The sequence below is a fragment of the Camellia sinensis genome, chromosome 6, assembly GCF_055761805.1.
Source record: "Camellia sinensis isolate YWXY chromosome 6, ASM5576180v1, whole genome shotgun sequence".
Classification (NCBI taxonomy): domain Eukaryota; kingdom Viridiplantae; phylum Streptophyta; class Magnoliopsida; order Ericales; family Theaceae; genus Camellia; species Camellia sinensis.
Window position 1 is genome coordinate 167,243,023 of NC_138966.1, and position 25,255 is coordinate 167,268,277.

At 33.0% G+C, this 25,255-nt stretch overlaps 3 protein-coding genes across 5 annotated transcripts; 1 reads left to right on the forward strand and 2 right to left on the reverse strand.

Annotated features, from left to right (window-relative positions):
- The first annotated feature begins 5,820 nt into the window (after window positions 1-5,820).
- LOC114322144 (putative vesicle-associated membrane protein 726) lies at window positions 5,821-11,542 on the forward strand. 3 transcript variants are annotated; one of them, XM_028269399.2, is made up of 5 exons: window positions 5,821-6,262; window positions 8,463-8,604; window positions 8,698-8,818; window positions 9,098-9,160; window positions 11,090-11,542. In XM_028269399.2, exons 1-5 carry the CDS (start codon window positions 6,073-6,075, stop codon window positions 11,234-11,236), a joined length of 663 nt encoding a protein of 220 aa, XP_028125200.1. In that variant the 5' UTR covers window positions 5,821-6,072; the 3' UTR covers window positions 11,237-11,542. The 3 variants fall into 3 exon arrangements, 2 of the variants coding, with proteins under 2 accessions (XP_028125200.1, XP_082731398.1); XR_014333461.1 differs by having other exon boundaries at window positions 5,827-6,262; window positions 9,098-10,412; XM_082875272.1 differs by having other exon boundaries at window positions 5,827-6,262; window positions 8,463-8,818.
- A 1,871-nt stretch (window positions 11,543-13,413) lies between these two features.
- Window positions 13,414-16,866, reverse strand: LOC114322145 (protein SULFUR DEFICIENCY-INDUCED 1). Its single transcript, XM_028269400.2, has 4 exons — window positions 16,483-16,866; window positions 14,764-14,976; window positions 14,339-14,494; window positions 13,414-14,131 (listed from the first exon to the last, which is right to left on the reverse strand). The coding sequence occupies exons 1-4, from the start codon at window positions 16,591-16,593 to the stop codon at window positions 13,721-13,723; spliced, it is 891 nt and encodes a 296-aa protein (XP_028125201.2). The 5' UTR covers window positions 16,594-16,866; the 3' UTR covers window positions 13,414-13,720.
- Window positions 16,867-21,998: 5,132 nt separating this feature from the next.
- On the reverse strand, window positions 21,999-24,605 carry LOC114322126 (uncharacterized). Its single transcript, XM_028269379.2, has 2 exons — window positions 24,544-24,605; window positions 21,999-22,485 (listed from the first exon to the last, which is right to left on the reverse strand). Exons 1-2 carry the CDS (start codon window positions 24,603-24,605, stop codon window positions 21,999-22,001), a joined length of 549 nt encoding a protein of 182 aa, XP_028125180.2.
- Between the last annotated feature and the right edge of the window lie 650 nt (window positions 24,606-25,255).

A 25,255-nucleotide genomic window follows, 5' to 3' on the forward strand; every position in this document is an offset into this window, starting at 1 on the left:
AGACATAAATTTTATAGTATAAAAAATATATATTTAATAAGTAAAAATTTTAGAAGGATTCAAGGAAAAACAAAACAAAAAACATAAATTAAACATAAACTTCACTTTTTTCTTTATATTACTTCACGTTCAGTTTGTTTCACTGTCATTTTAAAATAAATACACAATCTTTTACAATAATTTGTAAGTTGAAGTATATTGACTAAGGTCTCGTTTGGCAATATTATTTTTTAGTTTAAAAGTTAAAAAATTATTTAAAAAAATTAAAAAGCCAACAACTTATACTAACAAATCAAAGATTCTCTTTTCTTTTTTCTTTTTGCACATCTTTATGTAATAAATCAAAAGTCATAAAAAACATACTAAGGCTTCGTTTGGGAAGCCATGGTTTGGGCTTTTTTGCCTATTTTAGCCACAAAAAATAAAATAAGCTATTTTAGCCATAACAAACAAAACATCACATCGAACCCATAATCATTACATTCTCCTCTCACAAAAAAACTCAAAAAAGCCAAAAAGTCAAAAAATCCTTCCTAAACCAAGCTTTTAAGCGCAGGCTAAAATAGCCAAAAAAACCAAAAAATCAAAAAGCTAAAAAGTCAACCCACTTCCCAAACGGAGGCTAACTTTTTTTTACATCATATTTTGGCCAAAAAAATAAAAAATTACTGAAAAAACCTATTCCCAGACGAGGCCAAAGAGCATTTATAATGTTTCATCAAATTTGTAAAAATTTGATCTAATATGATGCACTCCAACAGTTTTCATTAATTATGTCAATCGTCCGACCGATCATTTGGTAAAGAGTAAATTTTCAGCAAATTCATCCCCAAACCCGATTGTTCAGGAGTTTATCCATCTAGCCGTCTCACCAACAGTCATTTGTGAAATTTGATAAAATATTAAACGCTCGATTAGTTTGATGAAATATATAACACTCCATTCCTTTGATATTAGTTTAATAAAACGGTAATGACACTATTTTCATCAATTTTTCGTTAAAATTGAATCTGATGGAACATCTAATGCAGCGTTAGAGATGACTTAAGTGTACAAAATATATTTGAATATAATAAAATTATGTATTTATATTTAAATGTTAAAAGATAAAATGCACGTGAAATCAAGTAAGAAATTATAAAATTTGTGTGCATTTTGTATCTCAATGTGTTTTTATATTTTTGCATAAACTTTTAACAACTGTTTATTAGTGATAAATCAATTTCTATAGACACATCGCATTAAGTTCAAGAATATATTTTTTTTTTTTTTGTAATAAGACATAATAAATAAAATTATTTGATGAGAACGACTTTTTTGTTTGAAGGATTTTTTTTTTTTTTTCTTTTCATTTTTACCCTATTGTTGCCAAACCACTGCCAATTGGTTGTGAGAAAAGTCACTGAGAAATGGCCAAAAAAAGTTTGCCGCCAGTGACTAATGGTTGTGGTAATATTTGATCGATAGACAAATTAGGTGGATATATAGATGACACATAAACAAATAAGGTATAGCACATGGACATAAAAGTAAAAATATAAATAGATAATGTAATATTTCAAATTATTTGAGTGAAAAATAATAAAACTTGGGATATTGCTCAAAAAATTTAAAAAAAAAAAAAAATTCCTTGTTTAAGGGTTGTTTTATGAAGTGCAAAAAAAAAAAAAAAAAACTTATTACAAAAAAGGCATACAAAAAATAAAGAAATAATGTGATATAAATAAATTAATAAACTAATTTTTTTTAACACTTCTCAAAAAAGGCTTAACTAAAAAAATAATTGTAGCGTTTGATAGAGTTTTCTAAATATGATTTGATAATAGAGTTGTATTTTGAGTTTTTGAATTATGATTTGAGTGTGAAAAATTTGTTTGGTTATGAGTTTTAAAAAGAGTTTTGAATTGAGTTTTGGAAAGAGTTTTGAGTTTTTGAAATTAGAAATGTTATTTGATTCAAAAATTTACAACTCATAACAAACACACAACTCAAAATTCTACTCAAAGCTCATATAAAAATTTAAAAAATTCTGAAAATATTTTTTATTTACAATATAAAAATAACCGGTGCCCAAGAGAGGGAAAAACAAAAAAAAACAAAAACACTGTTCTGGTCAACCGGTTAGATATCCAGGGGGACGTCTAAGAGGATGATCGGGTTAGCCAAATTTTTCCGCTTGGAAATGAGTTTTCAAAAGTAGGTGTAGAATTATAATTTTAAAGCTCAAAACAAACACAACATTCAAATGAGTGGGTGGAAATGTGTTTGGAAGACATAATCAAACACAACCAATCAGTTCCGATTGGTAGCTCGAAAACAAGATTGCTCGAATGGCCCGAGTCCAAAACAACGTCGTTTTGAATTTTTTTTTTTTTTTCTCTCTCTCTCTTTCCTCTTTGAAGATAAAGAACACAAAGAGAGAAGAGGAAAATCTTTGTCAACAACAACACATCATCATCATTAACAACATCTTCATCAACATCATCGTTATCAACACATCATCACCATCATCAACAATATCTTCACCAACATCATCATCATCAAACACATCACCATCATCAACAACAACATCTTCATCAACATCATCAACAACATCAACATCATCAACATCCATTGATTTTGTGAAAATCCATATCCATCGATTTCAAACCCTGAAAAAAGAAGAATAATAATAAGAAACTCAATATCTAATGGAGCTCTCTCTCTTATCTCTCTTTCTTCTCTTTTCCTCTTATTTTTTTTCTCTATTCCTCTCTCTTTCTCTTCCTCTGTTTTCAGAGATCTAATAGGGGGGAAAAAAGCTGCCCAAAACGACATTGTTTTGGGCAGTCGGGCCATTCGACTCGAAATATTTTCGAGCTACGAATCATTTTTCAAAAATAATATGATCTAAATAAGCTAATGTATATATATATATATATTTTGACACTTCTTAATAGAGGCCTAACTGTATGAAGGTGACCCACCACAAAATAATTAAAAAATATGTATATTTGTTATTTTTAAATGTCATATAAACCGGAGTACCCCACACAAAGTAATGTGAAATTTATTCCATACTTAAAAAAGGTGAATTTACAATTTAGTTTATATGACTAAAAATAAATATTTTTTTTTTGGTACATCAAGGTAGAGAAACGAACAAGCTAGGACTACGCCCTATTTCCCTCCTCAATGAGGTGCACAATATCCGTAACTAGTATATTACGAATTTTCATTGGTGGTGCATTGACAATTAGAAGATCAATTGGTTGAGTATCGCTTAATTTTGCCAAAGCATCAGCGCATATGTTGGTTCCCAACCTGATGTGCTGGATTGAGCAATCTCAGTCTCTCGTGATAATGCGTGCATCATTCACAATGCCCCGAAAAGGACATCTGTCTCCCAGTTCTTCACCCAACAGTCGCACCACTTGCTCCGCATCTGTTTATATTATCACTTGGTTCAAACCTCGTTGGAGTATGATTGTATGTCCCTTGTATATAGCCCAAAGTTCTATTATACCTATAGTGGTGCGGGTATGTAAATTAAATGTATAAATTTAATAAACAATAAAATAAAATAATTCATAAAATAATTATATAAATTATTTTCCGAATTAAATGCTTACAGAAATTAATGTCAAGGCTTATATTGGACATAATCTCCTTAAAGTAGATTTTGCTCTCGCTCCGGTGCTCCATGTTTTACCAATGTCTACTTCCCAAGATGCAACGACTAACACTTAAATTTGCAGCACTACAAATTCAAGTATGGCGAACCAAAACTCTGTTGTAACTCTCTTTTTTTCTTCGTAAAAAATAAATACAGAAACAAATGCAATAGCACAGGAAGAACATAAGAAGAATGATGAAATTCTAAGGAAAAATTGAATACAAAATGCTGGAATTGAGGGCTTTTTATAGTAGAAATAATGGCTATTCCGAACAGGTAAAAACCTGTTCAGATAGATTGAATAAGTACTAGACAAATTGGAATCTGTCCAAATAGATTCAGTTTGAATTGAATAGGTATGAACCTGTTTTGAATCCGTTGAACCTGTTCGGGTGGGTCTGAACCTGTTAGGGATCTGTTTGGGTGAAGGAAAAATTATTGACCAATTTATTTTTATTTTTTAAACCCAAAATAAAAATAAATAAATAAAGTTCAAATGTTTTTGTTCAAAAAAAGATAAGCATTGAGCCGGACAAGCCCAACCCAACTTTACACCCAGGCCCAACCCGTCCGATCAGATGGGCGGCGACACGTGTGTAGTTTTTGTGTTTGGGTCCAATAGGTTTGGCCTACTTTACCCATAACCTTACCATTTTACAAACTTGGGTACCCATTGGGGCCAATCCAAAGTATCCCAATCTAAGTTATATAAACATATTCAAATCCATAAGCCTTTCTAATATAGGACAAACACATTTTACAAATGTGTAGGGAACCCACCTAAATCTATTTTTACGAACCCGAAAATACGTATTGAATTCTCATTCATTCAGAAATGGTTTTGAGCAATCAAATACACGGTTTATTCACTACGCGACATTAAACACGAACCTAATAAAAAAAGTTAAAAATAACGCTTGGGTTCCACTTTAATTAATGCTCGAAATTAGCAAAAAATAAGGATTTTTCTAAAGCCATTTTTCCAACAATTTCCGCTTCAAGACCGGTGTATATCTCGAGTCTCCCCTAGTAGCCGCTAATCCATGCTCCTTTCTCATCCTGGAATAGTCCACCAAAACCGCCACCTCTTGCATTCCGGCGAGTGCTACCATCTGTATTGAGTTTGATTTTTCATGTAGTAGGACAAGACCACACAGTTAGACTTTTATATTTGAGAGGCGTTGTGATGTCTAAATTGAAAGGTTGAAAAATTTCCTTAAAATAATCTGACTTTTCACACACTCATTAATATTTGTATGTTTATTTTTAAAAATCATTTTGTTAGGATTCTTCCAAATAGTCCAGCTTGAGATGAGGAACAGGTGAGGAATTTTGTTCTTTCATTTCACATTTTGAATGACCCACTCTCTCCAAGGCAAATTAAAGCATGTTGAAGTACAATTCCCCGCTGAATATTTGACACCAAACCTGTACACCTTTTGGACAAAGTCATAACAAATGTTCAACATCCTCCACAAAATAAATATATATACAAAATTATAGAATCACACTTTCAAAAATTAAGAATTAAATAATTTTTCACCTCCAATAATAATTCATCCCAATTAAAATAATATTTGTGAAGGGAAATTTTAATATACACATCTCTTATTATATGTAATTATAATTTATGTAATTTTTTATTCTTTAGTTATAATTATTATTTTTATTTAATTATGAGTTTATATTCGTTATGATTTATAATTTTTTAATAATATATCATATATTAATTAATTAGACCATCTCCAATTGTTCATCAAATTTAAATTTGATGAAAAAGTTTACTTTTTGCCACTCCAACCGTTTATTAAATAGATCATCAAATTCAGATTTTTTCAAATCTTTCATCAAACTGAGGATGGATGTGTATTTTATCAAATTACTGTTCATCGTCATTGGATTTTCTCAACTTAATGTTCCCTCAGATAACCACCTCAAGATAAAAAATTGTGAAAAATTTATATTGGCCAGTCGATCGGTGGTTTGTTGAAACTTTATTGGAGCACTTGATATCAAAAGAAAATTTTACTTAAATTTGTATTCAAATTTAGTGAAAAAAAGATGAACTGTTGGAGGTGTCTTATGGCTTTTATTTTTTAATTATGTCTCAAAAAATATAAAATTATGTAATTTTTTATTTTTAATATTGTCATGATTTTTATTTTTATTTTTTGAAAAAAAAAAAATACATACACATTTGACTGATTTACAGAAGAAAGAACCTGCAGCTACATTTACATACGATACGACTTCAGCCGATCGTTCCTTCCTTCCCCAAATATAAACACCGCAAATCCAGCTTTCTCCTCTCTCTCCGATCCCATCGTCCCTTGTCTCCCATTTCTTCATTCTCTCTCTCTCTCTCTCTCTCTCTCTCTTCTGCAACTTGTAGGGATAGGGTTTTTGCTCAGAAAGAAATGGGCCAACAGTCTCTGATCTACAGTTTCGTCGCTCGAGGCACCGTGATCCTCGTCGAATACACCGAGTTCACCGGCAATTTCACCAGTATCGCCTCTCAGTGCCTCCAAAAGCTCCCCGCTAGCAACAACAAGTTCACCTACAATTGCGATGGCCACACCTTCAACTACCTCGTTGAAAATGGATTCAGTGAGTCTTTTTTCTTTTCTTTTTAAATGGATTGACCTGTTTTGTTTTCTTTTTTATGTGATCTATGTGTTTAATCAATCATATTATGGAAATTGATGTTGGGTTTTTGATCTCGAATGTTGTGTGTTTGACCATATACCCATTTTGGTCCTTTTTTTTTTTTAATTTTATTTTTTGGATGATACGTTTTGATAGAATTGTATCAATTGTTGGGTTTCATTTCCTTGTTTGGAAAAGTTGGGAACTGATAAACTGTTTTGGTAGAGATTTTAGGAACCTGACTTGTATGATTTATGGAAACAACTTGGGTTGTATACCTTTGACTTTCATTCTTGAATTTGTGTTAGCCTATAATTATGTGTAGATGCCATATAAGGAAGATAATATCAAAATTTCTTTGAGGCTTTACTGGGCCAGGTCTCCTAGAGTAGATCTTGTTGGAGGTCCAATCTCCTCGAAGCTATGAAGCACGGGTAAGGGTACAGATGCTGTACGGTGTATGGATATGTCTATATATATATATATTTATATTTTGTAGTAGTGCATAATATATATAATAATTAAAAAAATCAAATGAAAAAAAAGAAGTTAAAGAAAGGTACAAACTAAGTTTAATTCCAAAATGAGTTAAGGATCAAATCTACAAATCTCAGTTCAATGCCAAAACCAAAAGAACTCCAATTCAATGACATCTCTCAAACCTTCTTTAGTTCCCTCACTTCTTTGTCACATGCATCAAATGACAAACAAAATTAAAAGGAAATAACTAAAAAGGCGCACCAATCTAATCTACAAACTGTGAGAACTACCAACAATAATTTCATAACAGGAGGCTACAGGAGGAGAAGATGCCAGATGAGAGAGGGAGAATAAGAGGCCAGAGGAGTGTAAATGTATCAAAACGTGTGGGCTATTGTCGCAGAAAAGAGAGAACCCTAATTGGTCAACCATCGCAGATAGAGTGAAAAACCACACAGGTCGATCATCAGCAATCGTTTTAGAGATAGTGAGAACCCTAACCGGTGATTGTTGAGCATCGGCAACCGTCATAGACATGCTGAGAGAGAGAGAGAGAGATCTCAAATTTGTGATAAATGCAAAATTATGCTCTATTTTTGGAGTCTTTAAAAAAGGCAATTTATTTGTTGAAGCTACCACCAATCATGTTGCTAAAGTTCTTTTACCATTTACAAAACTGAGGACATTCAACTGATTTATTTTTACAAATCATTCCAATTCAACATCTACTGGTTTAGGGTTTAAGGTAGTCTAACATGAAATTGGGTGCTGTGTCTCATGTTTGGCTCTTGGCTGAAGCGTGTTCTCAGGCCTCGTTTGGGAACAGGCTAATTTAGTAATTTTTTGACTATCTGGCTAAAATATGAGCTAAAAAAAACTAGTATGTTTGAGATTACTTTTTGGCTTTTTACGAAAAGATGTGCAAAAAGTAGAGAGAAAAAAGAATCTTTGACTTTTTGGTATGGGTTGTTGGTTTTTTGGCTTTTTTAATAACTTTTTGGCTTTTGGCTAAACGGGCTGGTTCCCAAACGAGGCCTCAGTCAGTAGTTCTGTCCATCAATTGTTTGATTTATCCATGTTACTTTAATACCCTGGTAGAAGTTGAATGGTTACATCCAATTTTGCTTTTGGAAGTTATTTGTATTGCTCAAAATGTTTTTTCCAATTCTATGTGGTTGCGTTCTCTGGTAGTTTGCAATAATTGAAACAATTTTTTAAAGATTCTGTGTTTATGTTAGTATTCTGTTAATTATTACCATAATTGCATCAACGGTAAGAAAGTTTCAAATAGTTTGAATATTTCGCTGATTCAAGAGTTTTCTTGATTACTCTCCAAATGAAATGTGTATTTTTTTCTGTGGTGGAAGAAAAATTTTGGCAGGTGGATAATGCTCATCTGCAGGGAATCAAATATCTCTGTTGCAAACTTGGCACCACATTGTATTGTAATCATTTGGTCAAATGAACAGTTCCCCCTTTTGTATTTTGTAGTCTTTGAACTTTTTGCTGCATTCTAGAATATAAAAGTTTTCATATCTGTTTTAGTTGAGGCAATCTACAGCCAGTGTTTTTGTTTCTTCTGGTTGTAAGTTTTTAACGCTTTTTTTCAATACTTTTCATAGCATGTGTAGTTGTTTATTTATATGTTATTAACTTTGCAACTTTATGTTGGTCATTGCAGCCTACTGTGTTGTTGCGGTTGAATCTGCTGGCAGACAAACTCCTATAGCCTTTTTGGAGCGAGTTAAGGAGGATTTCAACAAGAGATATGGTGGAGGGAAAGCTGCAACTGCTGTTGCCAAGGGCTTGAACAAAGAGTTTGGGTATCTTTTCTTGTCTTTCTTGAAAGTGGACGAATTTTTGCTACTTCTCCTCATAGTACTTGACTTTTATTTTATTTCATTTTACTATTGTAGGTCCAAATTAAAGGAGCACATGCAATATTGTGTGGATCATCCGGAGGAGATCAACAAGCTTGCGAAGGTGAAGGCTCAGGTTTCTGAAGTCAAGGGAGTGATGATGGAAAACATTGAGAAGGTAAGCAGGTTTAGCTCTTGTGGTTGACTCTTTATTATAATGATGACATATGTCCTTTTTTGTTTCTTTCTTTTCTTTATTTTTTTTGGCTTTGTTTTGTGCTTTTTTTCTAGATTAGATTATAATATATGCCGGTGATAAATTGTCTTTGTATATCACATCAGATATGGCTACATTCTAATATTTCTTTTAATGGTTCGTCAACGTATTTTCAGATATGTTTTTTAATGCTTGACATGCGGTACATTTTAGTTAAACAATTTTTTTAATGCTGTGTAGGTTCTTGACCGTGGAGAGAAGATTGAGCTGCTGGTAGACAAAACTGAGAACCTTCGCTCACAGGTCAGTCTAAAGCATGCCGAATACATTTTTGTATTAATTTGACTGTAGGTGATCTTTAATTGTTGGAATTGCATTAGTTAATTGTTGGTATGTGCTAATAACCTTCTGGAAGGCATGGGATTGTTATTGGACAAAATTTGGATTGGTTTTACTGAAGGGCTGATGCAAGGTGTTTCTAAAAAAATGGGTACTCACACTGACGAGAGAGTGTTTATTGTACACATATCCCTGATGTTTTGGAAATTAAATTGCACTCGCTGCTGCTTTTTAAAAAAACAATAGAAATAAATAAATTCTATTACACTCCTATTGTGTAGATACATTTCAGTCTCCGTTGCTTTACTTGTTCTTAATAAGTTTTGCTTTGGCATTAATGAGCCTTCGTGAGGAAAGAGATGTTGCTGAATGCTGTTGCCATCATTTAGGTTATGGATGATACTGATTTTTATCCTTACGAAAGTTAAAGATGGCCATTATGATCTTAGTTGTATCATTATATAATAAAAGGTCTATTTCCCATGTACCTAAAAAAAAAAAAAAATGGACCATCTGTACTTGTCATATGGGTGTATTATGACATCTCTTTGCTATTGCATTCAGAGTTGCTAGTCTTAGTGAACCGAGGCAAACTTAAAACCATCAACCTTCAATACTGAAGCAAATCACTGTTTTGTGATACCAATCAAATTGGCTCTATAACTGTCAAAACATTCGTAATTTGGGTTTGGAAATGTTGCATTTGGGTTTGGAAGTTCATTTGAAACTTCAAAAAGTACAACATATGAAGAGTTGACCCACTTATCATCTTTATTACTCAGCAATTCCTAGCCAAATTGAAGCATAGAAAAAAAAACACTCCTCTGTTTCAAAATCTCCATTTACATTATAAAACATATGGTTCTCACTCTTATTTTTGTTTACTTTTGCATTGATTGGTCACATTGGTTGGATTTGGTTTGGTGTTCATGCTTGATGCCAATAAAATCATTATTGGTTGGTGGCTGGCAATCATTGGTGGTAGTTGTAGATGAAGATGGTGGTGATCTGGTGGAAGAGGTGGTGATGGACAAGTGGTTTGGGGCCAAAACGGTGGTGGTGATGGGCAGGCTTGTTGCTAGGGGGATGGTGTTTCATTGGGTCTGCCTCAGGCTAGCAGTGAGGAAATTGGTGGTAGTGGTTGCTTCATCTCTAGATTGCTGATGGGTTAAATTGGTTGGATTGATTCAGTAGCTGGAATGAGACATTGATCAAGGTGAGAAGCTTGAACATACTCCTTTACAGCCGAAGGTCATGAAGTAGAAAAAAGTTGATGAACAATTTGTGATTACCCTTATTAGTAAACCTATTCTCATACATCTTTCCCGGTTTATCAAACATCAAGTTTGTGGTTCTGATCTTTCCGGCCGGCCAATTTGATCATTATTACCACTCAAACCCAAGAAAAATATCTCAACATGAAGCGCTGCTCTTTCAAAAAGGAAAGATCTTGAAGTTTAATTGAGATGGTGAGAGATGATTAGTGGTAGGGCTTTCTGATGGTTTCTAACAGTGGGTATAGTGATGGTGATAATTGTGTGGGTAATATGGGCATGATGGCTTAACAATGATATGGTGACAAGAACGAAAATGGAAAATTAGATCTCTCTCTCTCTCTCTCTCATAACGGAGAAAAACTTAATTCATAGAATAGTGGAGAACAAGAATTTGGGTACATAACTTTGTCCTGCAAAATCAGAAATCTCCAAAAAATGAAATAAAAATCAAACAGAACTACAAACTCTAGGTCTCTCGATTTGTTTGTCATATCTCTCTTTTCTTCCCTTTCGTGTCCTGCCCTTTGTGTACATTTAACAGTTTCCACCCTCATTTAATGCACTTGTTTTTTGACGTGATTTGATTTTTGATTGTTGAAATTTGATTGTTTTTCAGGCACAAGATTTCAGGCAACAGGGGACCAAGATAAGGAGGAAGATGTGGTTCCAGAATATGAAGATAAAATTGATTGTTTTGGGTATCATCATTGCGTTGATTCTCATCATTTTCCTGTCGATCTGCCATGGCTTCAAATGTACTTGATTAGGTTTGTCCTGCTGGATTGGTTCGTCCTCCTATTTTGACATTTCCGTTAACAAATTTCTTGCTCTAGGTTACACCTTCCCCTTTCTGCGAGCCTTTTTAAAGGCCTGTAGTTTGATTTGGTTGTATAGGAGATACACAGGAATTTCTTATCTTGAAAGTAGAAAAATCTTTATGCATGAGGCTTTCTTCTACATATCATGCGACATTTTTTTAATATGTAATGGAGGAATACTTGGATGATTGCACATATAGATCTGTTTCCTTTTTACAAATTACAAGTAGTGCTTGTTTGGTTCGGTTCAAGTTCTGCCTTTTAATGTGTTTTATTTATTTTTTGGTCATATTAGTATTGTTTCAATTAACATTATTATTATTATTTTATGGGCTTTGGAAAAGTTGGCTCTAAACTAGGTTTTAGTGGAGTTTGCTATACTAGTGTGTAGAATTAACCGAGTGTTTTGCGATCCTTGTTTTTCTTGTTATGGTTGTGCTTTCTCTGATTTTAGCTTTGCAAGTGTTGCAATTTGGTTCTTACGAGCGCACAAAGGTCACCGTAAGGCTCATCCTATGGCTGTTTTCTTACTTGGCTCGTTTTGTGATATGCTTGCTTGTTGGTGATGCAGTCATGTGAAGACACTGACTGGTTGATGGATCCAATTCCATTTGGTGATTTTTGCAGTTGTTGCTATTGCTGGTTCCAAGCATCACAAGTATATCCCTTTGAATATTCACAAGTCTATGCCTTTGAATATTCATGGTCAACAATGTTGAAACTTCTAGAAAAAAAAACTTCAAATTGGGAGGGCGACCATCTTGGTGAAATGACCGTACACCAATCCAGAATAGGAGAACAAGTAGATTATACTAGCACAACTCGAGTCGTGTGACATTTTCCATCACAAAAATACATTGATTCATTGAAATTTGGACATAATGAGTTTATTTCTAGATGTTTTATGGTCAATGGACTTTCTTGCGTCTGTTTAAAAATAGAGGTGATAAAAATAATGTTTTTTCTATATATATATATATATATATATGTATTTTGATACATTAGAAAGGAGAGAGAATGGACTCGTGATCTCTTAATAAGATATACAGTCCTTAACATTGGGCTAACTCCATAATTTAGCATTATATATTGAATTTTTTACAAATTGTTATATGTTTCATCATTTTTTCACGAGAGAATTTGATTTTCTCCTTTTGAATATAAAATTTCTTATGAAAAATTTATCATTAATGTATTCTTGGTGTGAGACTACATATATACGTATATTATGAATTTGAATAGAAACTTTAAAAAGAAAAGGAAAAAGATGAGAAAAATATAAATGAAATATATCTTAATATTTTTCTCAATCTAAGAGGTTTGTTAGGTGTAAGATCTTTGTCCGGTCAAAACTTGAAGCGTGAAAAATATGCAGCTCTCACAATTTTGACAGAGTAGAAAGAAAATTCTAAATCTATCACAATTCGCAATGATCAATTCAATTGGCATGGTACATTCAAATGTGCCCATGATTAACTAACTAATCCATAAAAAAAATTTCTAGTTGAGCAATAATATGACTAAACTTAAAAATGCACCTCCATGGATGACATAAATGAGTTTATTCAACACTTAACTATCTCTACATACAATCAATCTGGAAGGAGTCCTACACTATACAATACAAAGGCAACACCTCCAAGGTATTTATCTAAAACAAAATTAATGGTAAAATGACAATAAAACCCCAATTTGATCAGAATTGCATTCTCTTATCTTGGTGGAAAATCCAAAGATTCAACAATAGCAAGCCACATTAGGTGATTATTAGGATGCAATGATACAATACAACAAACATTTGCGAACGAAAAATAAAAAGCACATGCAAGCACAACTGACAATAATGGTGGACTGCATGACTGCACCTTTATAACACATCTTCCACCTTTCAAATTTCAATGGATTGCTGAATGTCTACAGAATGAGCAAAATCGCCCCCCTATCAAATTCAAGAGATGTTATCCGAAAGCCCAGTAAGGCACTAGGGGCTAGTTTTGAGCACATAACATCAACCAAAAACTGTGAAAGAGGCCTTGCTATCTTAAGGTCTCTAGTATCATCAGAAAACGTGTGCTAGAGAGGTATAGTCCATAAGTCTTACCATTATTGTCGTCGCAAACACTTTTATGAATCAACATTCTTTGTCCCGATATGTTGTGAAATTTTAGCAAGAAGATGCTTACTGTCTTATACATCCTGTCTGAAAAGATTCCGTTTTCTTTTCTGTTCTTTTCCTCTTGCTTGTCTGCATTTGAATCTTAGGATTCTTCAGCACGACAAGTGAATTAACACTTCTCTGAAAATTTTCTAGATTTGTATTGTTTTATCAATTTCTATCATGCTCACTTTTATACAAAACATGCAAGCACATTTAACTTCAAACACAACCTCAAAAAGTGGGAAATGAAGGAAGATGAGAGTAAAAGTGATCAACAAGCCAATTGATCTCTGTATGGGGAGATTTCTTCAAAAATAGGAAGTCTTCTTGATCGAAATGGGGTGGTCCATTGGTTCATCAATTGATCAAGTCCCTCGACAAAAGCATCTTCCAAGCTCAGCCCTGCAGGAGTGGAAGACGACACTGCAGATTGCAACGGTTCTAGTTCCTTCATCAATTCCTCAGCACGGTTTCTTGATTTTGAGTCATCCGATCCTGAAAGCTTACCTTGCAATATGTCTTCAAGAACAGACTGTGCCTCAGTAAATTGTGATTGTTTAATGAGGCACATACACAAGTTGCAGGCTTTGTTGGCATCGGGATCGATTTGTTGAGCTTTGCGATACACAACCTCAGCGGCTGCATAGTTTGTTTGTTGCATGTAGGCCCAACCTAAATTGCCCTGCACCAAATGCAAATAGTTGGCTCACTTAGCACAATAACTAGGAAGGCGGAAGGGTGTATATATTTCCTTTTGTATTTGGAAGTAGATTGCATTTGGAAGATTTTTACAAGGAGAAAAAAAATCAGACAAAAAGAAAGCTATTTCATGACTATAATAACTAAAGTGACTAGTATAATGGTAGTTTGGCATTGAAGAGATTATTACCAATATTCTAGATGTTTCTTGCTGGATGGTGACTTGAAACTTCCTTCCGTGGGAACGAGCTGTCTTTGTGGGCTTTCCATTGAATGCTTCTCCTTGGTAAATCATCCGAAGCTTTTGCTTCAACAATTCAATTTGCTCTTCTAATTTCCCACATTTCTGTCAAAATTAGATCATTTCCATAAATCCTAAAATGCATCTACCTTGTTCAAGTATTATTTATTTATTTATTATTTTAAAAGGATAGAGATAAACAGAAACATAGAAAACAGATTTACTCTATAGCTTTAAAACACAATACTGTCACATATGTTGCAGGAAAACTAACATTTCATATTAAAGTGATCAATTTCCATGGAATGTACCCCAAAAAACAAAAAGGGAAAAAAGGGAAAACTATCTGTTTTTCAAGATTACAGTCTGTTTACCTTGTATAAGTCAAGAAGGACATTGTCTAGTGATTCCTGTGCTTGCTTGGAGCAGCGGTCCCTAAAGGACTTGATAGCTTCGATTGCTTCTTCTGCCCTGTCTTGTTGTTTCATGACGACTGCCATGTCTTTAAGGGCACTGTCTACCCTATCTCCAGTATTTATAGCCTTCCAAAACAAAACTATGGCACCTTCTGGATCCTTCTCAACTAACTGAAGTAGCATGGAGGTAAAATGAGTCAAAATAAATTGAAAAATGAAAAAGAGATGCACGAGCAGTCAAAAGAGCAGAACAAGTTTGAAAAAAGGTCTAACAAGTTTAAGAAAAGGTCTATATTGCACAATTCAGTGTCGGTGCATCATCTTTCAGCAACAATATGTAGTTGTAATAAAGTTGGTGAAAGTGGGCACAAATTAGACATATGGAAACCAAATTACATTGGTTGATGCATGTCATAATCCAAATTCGAATAAAATCTCAGTTGCATGTAGGAATGTGAATAACCAAACGGAGGGTTTTGATTGTCTAAAACATGTTCTTATGTCATGTTTGTTATTGAAACAAGTGAGCCTCAAGGGTTCAATTCCTAGCAACCTAATAATACAACAATGAGCTTTGTGGGTTGGTTGGTGTGTATTATGACAAACAACTTACCATCCATTATAAGAATGATCATATTGGTTTCTCAAATCTCTACTACAAGTATCAAAATGTATTATGCCTCGACATTTAATGAAAAAGAATTTCCATATCATTCACAACAGTTTCAAATTAACACAAAAACAACTATATATTGTTGTTTTCTGTCTTTACTTCATATTTGTTCCAAATTTAGCAGGTAGTTTAATAAAGTGTCCACTTTCAATTAAAGGAAATGGATGGTTAAAAAGTAAGTCAGCTGGAAACTAAAAAAATCAATTGAAAAATCAGCAATTGCAATGCTTTTGTTGTACCCTAATAGTCAATTTAAAAAATAAAAAATAAAAAAATCACGTCAATGGGTAGACATAGGGACTTAGGATTCCTTTTGGTTTTTTGCTTTTTCTGATTTTTTTTTTCCAAGGGCATGTTGGAAATTAAATAGCAAAAAGAGTGGCAATGATGTCAATAAGCTGAAAACTTGGGATATACAATCCAACAACAAACAACAAAGAATGGGTGAAGAAGAAGAAGAAGAAACTGATTAGATCTGAAAAAGCAGGGGTTATCTCACTGAGTCAAACCACCATGACTCAGCCGAGTTACCAACGAGTAAGAGAGATTAACACACCAAAAATACTGGTGTGTTAAGGGACTATATAATCACTTATTTGCTATCAGATTGAATGGCCAAGATCAACTCATCAGTGTATCAGATTCATTACTCAAAAAGGTCCACCTAATTGACGGTCCACAACCCAGTACTAAAGTCATTTGATTTCTTCAACTTTTCTTTTTTCTCAAGCTATGTTTCCTCAGAAACAAACAAACATACATCCATACATCCACACACAAACAAACACAAATAAAAATTTAATAAATTGGTTCTTCCTTGGTTTAATAATTAAAAAAAAAATTGTCTCTCTCTCGATTTGATAAAATAATTGAATTTGAATTTGATGAAAATTATGAAGAATTGGTGACACTCTTACATGATTCAAACCCACTTCATAAAAAATAAAAAAATAAATAATAAAAAAAAAAACGTAAATGTTTGATCTTTATATACAAATATGTACCTGGAAATGTTTGGCACGAACGTATGGGGTGTCACCAGGAGGAAGCTTGTGAATGATGTGATAAGCCTCTTGTTTGTTTTCTCCCTTTTTCTTCAAACTCTCCCCATCCATTTTCTCTCTTCTTTTTTTTTTTTTTTTTCCTCTCTCTTTCTCTCTCTCCAAACACCTCTATTTTGTGTGTCTAAATTGGAATGAGTATTTGTGTTTGTTTCATAGAACAGGAGGAGGACTGACTGAGAGAAGAGAAGAGAAGAGAAGAGAAAACTGAAGAAGAAGAAGAAGAATGTTGAAAGTAAAATCTGGATTGGATGGAATGGGATGGGAATGAAGGTGGACTGGAAAGCATCCAGGTTCGTTGGTCTTGGATTGTCCTCTATATCTCTCGATCCATACGTGTGTGTATTTTATAAATCTCATAAACGATGACAGCCGTTGGATCATTGGATGTTCCTATAAACATTTAATAATCTAGACTTTATCAGTAGTCGCTGTTATTAGGCCTAGTTTGGAAATAAATTAGTTTAGGTTAAGTTCGGTAACGTTTACATTTTTTATTTATGTTGGTAAAAATTTTATAAATTAATTTTTGTTTATTTTTTAAAAATTATAAATTACAAACATATTCAGTTTAAACAAAATGTTTAAAACATAAATTAGAAAAAAAAATTGTCCAGATCTAAAATATTTATATTTATTTTTTCATTATTTATGATAATGAAATCATACACATTATAATTGAAAAAAAAATTAATTAAAAAAAATTAATTGAAAAAAAATATATTTGAAAAAAAAATTGTTAGTCAAATTTTTAGATTTCTGTTTAAAAACTAACGTAAACTAATTTTTTGAGTTTACAATTTTTTCTTAAATTTATAAACTGAAACAACCATTTATAAACCCAAAAAATTATCAAATAAGTTTTTATGACAGTTTTGTAAATTTTTGTAAATATAAACTGAAAACTGAAAATGAAATAGTTACTAAATAGGTAGTAATTTTTTAGTTTTTTATTTATTTATAGGGGATTGGCTTCTTTTCAGTCCGTGATTGGAGGGTGTTATTGGGTTCATGGGGGCTTATCATGGGTCCTGTTTTGATAATCCGAACCGTTCAATGTGTAGAACTCGTCGAGTAATATATGTCTGTAAAAAATCACGTTAATCGGATATCGATAGCTATTTCATCAGATCAGATTTCTGTCAACCGTTTATTTTTTCACAGTTCATTTTTTTTATATAAAACTAATTTGATCATGTAGCTATAGATATCCGATTAACGTGATTTTTTACAGCCATATAATACTCGACGAATTCTATATATTGAACGGTTCAGATTATCAAAACATGATTTGTGGTGGGCCTCTACGGGCCCAAAAGCACCTTTCAGTTCGTGATTAGACTGGAGGGAAGTCAAACTCTTTTATGAAAAGATGTGCAGAAAAGTAGAGAGTGTGATGTGATAATTCATAATAATTTTTTAACTTTTTGGTTAAAACATATAATTGTCAAACGAAGCCTAAGCGCCCTTTTAATTTTTAATTTTTTTAATTTTTTGTTTTTATTTATTTATTTTTCATTTTTAGATATACCTAATATAAATACACTTAAAAAGCATAATATTTATAAAAAAAAATCTTAAAAAAATTCCCTAAATATCAAAAAAATAAAAATTCAGTATATTTTTTATATTCTTGTGTATTTATTAATTTTTTAAAATATTTTTTTTTCATAAATATTTTACTTTTTAGATACATCTAAGTAAGGTATATCTAAACAAATTTTAAAAAATACTTAAAATTTAAAAAATATTCATTAAAGAAAAAACTCAATTCCCAAATTATTGAATTTAGAAAATTAAAACCAAAAATAGTAAAGAAGTCCTTAAGTTAAGATACAAGGTAAGGTAAGGGAAATTCTATTGTTGTGTATTATATTCATGTTTGGTTATGATTTTTGTGTTTTTAGTTATAATTACTGTGTTATTAGTTATGGCATACAGTAATATTGGTTATAATATTATTTTAATTATTATAATTTAATATGTGGCATCTTAAATATTTAATTAAATATCACGTAAAATTATATATATATATATATATATATATGAATAGCGTAAATATTAGATGTTATGGTTTAGTGAATTTAATTAGGGATTAGTTTTTTTTTTTTAACTTTTTCAATTTTTTTTTTAAATTTTATGAAACGAGTGGTATATAATTATTTTAAAGAATTGGGAGAAAGTATAATTAATACAAAAATTAATCAGATAAGTATCAATCTAATGAAAGTTTATGATAAAAAATCTAAGGTGGATTTGGCCGTGGACACGTGTTGGTTCTAGGGGACTCTTGTGGTTTGATGGCATGGTTTGCCTCCCTCTAAACAGGGAGGATTTGCTCAAGATTAGTGCAACAAAAAGAAAAAAAAAAAAAAAAAAAAACACGAAAGAGATACTGGAGATAGTAAACTAAGGTTTCGTTTGGGAATTGGGTTGATTTTTTTACTTTTTTGATTTTTTTGGCTATTTTAGCTTGGGCTAAAAAGTCTGATTTGAGAAGGACTTTTGGCTTTTTGACTTTTTTGTGTGAGAAATAATGTAATGATTATAGGTTGGATGTGATGTTTTGTCTTATTGGGCTAAAAAGTTTATTTTATTTTTTGTGGCTAAAATAGCAAAAAAAACCCCAAGTTGGGCTTCCCAAACAAAGCCTAATAAGTGAGAAGGTTCGTGATAGTGGAAAGTAGGAGTAAAGGGTTAATATTAAGATGAGTTATATTATACCCTGAGTCATCATAATATATTTTACGTATGTTTTGAGAAGGTTCGTGATAGTGGAAAGTAAGAGTAAATGGTTAATATTAAGGTGGGTTATATTATACCCTGAGTCATCATAATATATTTTACGTATGTTTTGAGAAGGTTCGTGATAGTAGAAAGTAAGAGTAAAGGGTTAATATTAAGGTGAGCTATATTATACCCTGAGTCATCATAATATATTTTACGTATATTTTGAGTTATTATAACTGTTTTACGCAATTTGTGTTTTGTAAATTATATTAATATTTCAATTACGTTAATTATTTTCTGAACTCTATTTGCTTAAATTGAAACACACGGATATGTTTGTTTAAATTTTAGAAATTATTTGACAATGATTTTATAAGCAATTATTTTCTGTAAGTACTACCACGGGAGTCCTATGCCTTGGGGACTTAACTAAACCATTGGCTTCTAATTGGTCACTTTGTGACCCTCTGTTTGTCATGGATCCATTGACCTCTGTTCTGATTGCCACTCCAGTAACCTCTGTTCTGTTCTGTTCTATTCTATACCGTGGTTATGGTTATTTATTTACATAATTTCTGTATTTCAGCTTCTGCCACTTAAATAATTGATTATTCAAATTAAGTTATGTTAATATGTTAGCTGAAATGACTACATATGGTTATTTTGTATCCCCTATACTCTTGGCATAATATTTCTCATTCTGCTGTGTGCTTATAACTGTTACCCTTTTCAGGTAATGAGATGTAAAGAAGAACTGTAATCTCTTATAGTGGGACTTGCACGGAATTTGATGCTGACCTGTTACACTTTATTTTTTTTCTTTTCTTTCCTTTTTTTTTTTGTCATCTCATAATAAAATAATAAAAGCTCCATAGATGTATTTTCAATCATTAACGAATTAATTTCCTATTTAATTATTTTCTTACTTTTATTCCACTTCTGCTTGCGTCACTTAATTTGTTCGATTAGAATTAATAAGTTGTGATTCCAGCCCTAATATAACACCCCAACCCTTCACATGTCATTGATATTATGCACGCTTAACTAGGGAGTTCTACTAGGGATTTCACCACATAGGAAAAGGCCTCGATACTATACAAGGGTCCAAGTTTTTACTTTTATAGCCCATGAACTCCCTCTTCATTCTCAATGTGGGACACTGGGACCTTATAATCCACTCTCCTTACGGCTACATGTCCTCGTGCAATAACCTGCCAGCTTATAAGCCCGCTCCCATGCACCGAGAGACGCCAAGGGCCCACACTCGGTATTCCGGAGAGTCGGCTCTGATACTATTTGTAACGCCCCAACCCTTCACATGTCATCGATATTGTCCATTTTGGGCCACGCCCTCACGGATTTATTCTTCCCAGTGGATCACCCATCCCAGAACTACTCAAGCCTAAGCACGTTTAACTAGGGAGTTCTACTAGAGATTTCACCACCCAAGAAAATGCCTCCATGCTATATAAGGGTTCAAATTTTTACTTTTATAGCTCTGGAACTCCCCTTTTATTGCCGATGTGGGACACCGGGAGCTAACCCATGTTTTCACAATCCGAGGATCACATAAACTCTCACAAGTTTAGGGTAACCTAGAGCTCTGATACCAAACTTGCACGGGGATATTGTCCCGAGTTTGACCACACTTTCCGAATGGTTAGCATATACGTACGCGCGTAAATCAAAGCACTCGTTTACTCATGAAAACGAGGCAACAATATATATATATACACACAATCTCTCATCTACTCATGAGAACAAACATAATAATGCCAAGCCTAAGACATTCAAATAAATCTCATAATCCTCATTTTTTTTTTCTTTTACACTCTTTCTCACCATCGCTCAAATAAAATAACAATCTATAGAGTCATGGTGAAGTGTAAGGAATTTATCTATGGGTTCTAAGTTTATTTTAATTTCATATATTCGTGAGTGTGATTACAATCATAAAATAAATCCCTATAAAAACCCTAAACCTTGCATATGCAACTAATCAAAATAATTAAAATCGATCAATCGTCTACATGCAAATGCGAAATCAATTCAACATCAAATAAATAAAAATAAATGAATAAAAATAACGAATTAAACATAAATCAACGGAAATGAGTTTTGCACTTACAATATTTTTTTGAAGATCAAAGAATCATTTGAATAATTAATAATGTCATTAAAATAAAATCCTAATCTTTTTCTTCCTTTTCTCCTCTGCTGTCTCTCTTGATTTCTTACAGTGCATTTTTTTTTGGGTTTAATCTCTCTCTCTCTTTCTCGATTGTTGCTGAAAATTCTGCCACACTTCATTATTGTGATTAACCCTAGGTCTAATATATAATACCTAATTGACTATTATATTTATATTATAAAAATACAACATAAATAGATATAAATATGATATATATTTTATCAATATATAAACACTTTTTTGTTATTATGAACAATATAAATATATCAATATTCAGATTAATTACCTATAATTAAATAACACTTTAAATTAATTAAATGCCACATTAAATTCTTATCTATCCACACAATTAATAAAGCCGAAAATAAAATAAAGTAATAATTATAATAAGTAATGACTTAAGAAAATTAAAGTCGCTACAATATACACACATCAAAAGAATCTTGTCCCGAGATTCGATAGGAGAGGGTACTAAGCAAAAAGTTCCGGGTGCATACGCCGAATTTACTTTCACTGAATTTACTTTCTCTTCTGATTCCTAAGTGATATCGTTTTCATCCTCGCTCCATTGCACTTTCACTAAGTTTACTTTCTTGCGCCGCAACTGCTTTACATCCCGATCTAGAATAGTAACCGGTCGCACCACATACGTGAGATCATCACTAATCTCTAACACTTCTGGTGATACTACTTGGGAAGGGTCTTGCACACACTTTCGCAATGAAGATACATGGTACACGTTGTGAATCGTAGCTAAAACAGATGGTAGGGCTAATTTGTAAGCCACATTATCAATCTTCTCAGTGATTTCATATGGTCTCACAAATCTAGGTGCCAACTTTCCTTTCTTTCCGAATTGCATGATACATTTCATCAGCGAGACCTTCAAAAACACGAAATCTCCAACATTTAACTCAACCCTTTTACGTATTCTATCAGTGTAACTCTTTTGATGACTCTGTGCAGTCTTAATACGTTCTCGAATAATGTTCACTTTCTCCGTGGTCTCTCTCGTAATTGCCCATCTGAGTCCACAGACCAATTAGTAGGACAATCATCAATCAAATCCACCACTAGGTCATGGAGCAGTGCTAGGTATATGGGAGGCGCATGGGATATATGTGTAGGCTGAAAGTGAATGGCTGAAGTGGTGGAGTTAAGGTACAAAGAATTAAATATGAACTTATATGTATAGTTTGAATTGTATTGATTTGTACATCTTGAAAAATAGTAAACGACCTTGATAAATTATGAAATTTGAGCAGAGGCATGTATACATGATTCTAGACAACTTTTATGTTATAACTTTTTATTAAAAAGATCGATTAAAACTTGTAATCGGATGATTTATTTACAATAGTTTTTATTCATTTTAGCAATGAAATTTTAGATGCTGTTTTAACTCACGAAACGAGCTCATTTTTATTGATTTCGCTTAAATTGAAGTAAAACATTATTCTGAACACTTTTTGTGTTTTGAACTTTTTCAAAAATCATCTTAGGACAGTTTGTTTTCGTTTTCAACTTCAAATTTTTCGGTTGAATTCCGTTTAGGTTCTTCTATCAAGTTTTTCTCTCAACCTGTACAGTTTCTACTAAATTTGTTCTTATTGTCTTTTAGCAAATTTGGTTCTGTATAACTTTTGTTCTTTGAGTTTTGATCAATTCGAATTATTTAAGTATAAAACAATGCGTTTTTTTATACTTCTTCAGCAATTCACTTATGATTAAATTATACTAACTTTATTTTGTTTGCAGAATGGTGGGTCTTACTAACTTTTTATGTAAGACTGACCCATCATATTTTAATTTTAATTTTTTTTTATTTTATACTCAATTTATATTCGTTGTGTATTGGCAAAAAACTAAATGCCACCGTATCTCAGGAAACTACCCATTCGTCTTAGTGCGGATGGAACTACTTGTCTTGTCACGTAATAAGAATTAAATGTATTTTTGTTTGTGTCTGGTAGACACGTGGGTGTCAAATATTTGTACTCATGCCAGTATACTTGTACACTGACCCGTTTTGTCTCTTGACATCTCGGGTGCGTTCTGTTTGAGCGCAGCCGAGCTTCCTTTGCAGGATTAGTTGGGACTATGGTGGTGAGGAGAAATAATTATAGTTGTTGGTCATATCGTTCGAACTTCTTTTGTTTTCTTGAGCTTAGGGTTGATATTAATTTATGTATTTATTATTTTTTTATGACCTTAGTATTTTGATAATTTGGCATGGTTTGTAACTTTACATTATTTAAGTTATTTTGACTATTTATTATGACTTTAATGTTGGAGGCATTGGATAGTTATGAATCTATGATGGATAGTTTGGTTGGCGTTTATTATTATTATTATTTTATATCCCTTGTTTTTTTTTTAGCATTGAATTTACTTAAACCTTATGGCGACGAGAACATTTAGTTTTTTTGTTTCACCCCTAGGATTTGGATGATGAAATATTGATTGGGGTTTAATCATAATTTAATATTTAATTGTCCAAATTTTGGGGCTTGACAATTTGGTATTAGAGTCGACTCTGTGGAGTACCGAGTGTGGGCCCCTAGCGTCTCTCAGTGCATATGGGTGGGCTTGTGAGCTGATAGGCTACTGCACGGGGATCTACAACCTTAAGGGAGTGGATTGTAAGGTCCCAGTGTCTCACATCGAGAATGGAGGGGGAGTTCCTAAGCTATAAAAGTAAAAACCTAGACCCTTATATAGCATCGAGACTTTTTCCCGGGTGGTGAAATCCCTATTAGAACTTCCCAGTTAAGCGTACTTAGGCTGGAGTAGTTCTGGATTGGGTGACCCACTAGGAAGAACAAATCCGTGCGGGCGTGGCCCAAAGCGGACAATATTGATGACATGTGAAGGGTTGGGGTGTTACAAATGGTATCAGAACACTAGGTTACCCTAGACTTGTGAGAGTTTAAGTGATCCTCGGATTATAGAAACATGGGTTAGCTCGTTTAATTGGGTGGTTGAATTTATTCTTAGTATTTATGAACAAATTTTTGTGTGTTTAACTTGAAGGTGATGGTTGGAAGGTATCTTTAATCTTTTTCAAGAACCCATTAGAGTACTTTTTGATATTGGTACCTCTTATCCTTTCATATCTAGATAGTTTGTAGAAAGAGAACACCATTGTCTAGACCTATTCGTGTTGAGACCCCTTTAGGAGGGGCAATTACTTTTTATGGGATGTGTAAAGATTTTGAGATTGACTTTGCGGGTAGAGTCTTGTATGCAGACCTAATTGTGTTTAGGTTTGAGGGGTTTACAATTATTTTGGGTATGGATTGGCTGTGAAAATACTTTGTGACTCTAGATTGTGCTGGAAAGACTGTAAATATAGATATTCCCGGTATGCCAGGCTTACCCACACTTCTAACGATGGCGAAGATTTGGTAATGATGAGTTTTCTGTGCTCGGTAGAAATCCCTAAGCAGGATATTAGTGAGGTAGATGTGGTACACCTCGACGGGTAGTAGAATTTCGCATTGACTTAGTGCCAAGAACTGCACCAATTTCTAAGAAGGCATACAGAATGGCACCTAAAGAGCTTGTGGAGATGAAGAAGCAGCTGAAAGAGTTGCTTCAAAAAGGGTTCATTTGTTCAAGTAACTCTCCGTGGGGAGCACCCGCGATCTTTGTCTCCAAGAAAGATAACACTCTCCACATATGCATAGATTACAGAGAGCTGAACAAGGCGACTATCAAGAACAAGTATCCGCTACCTAGAATTGATAACTTGTTCAATCAGTTGAAGGGTGGCAGCCGTGTTCTTTCAGTTTG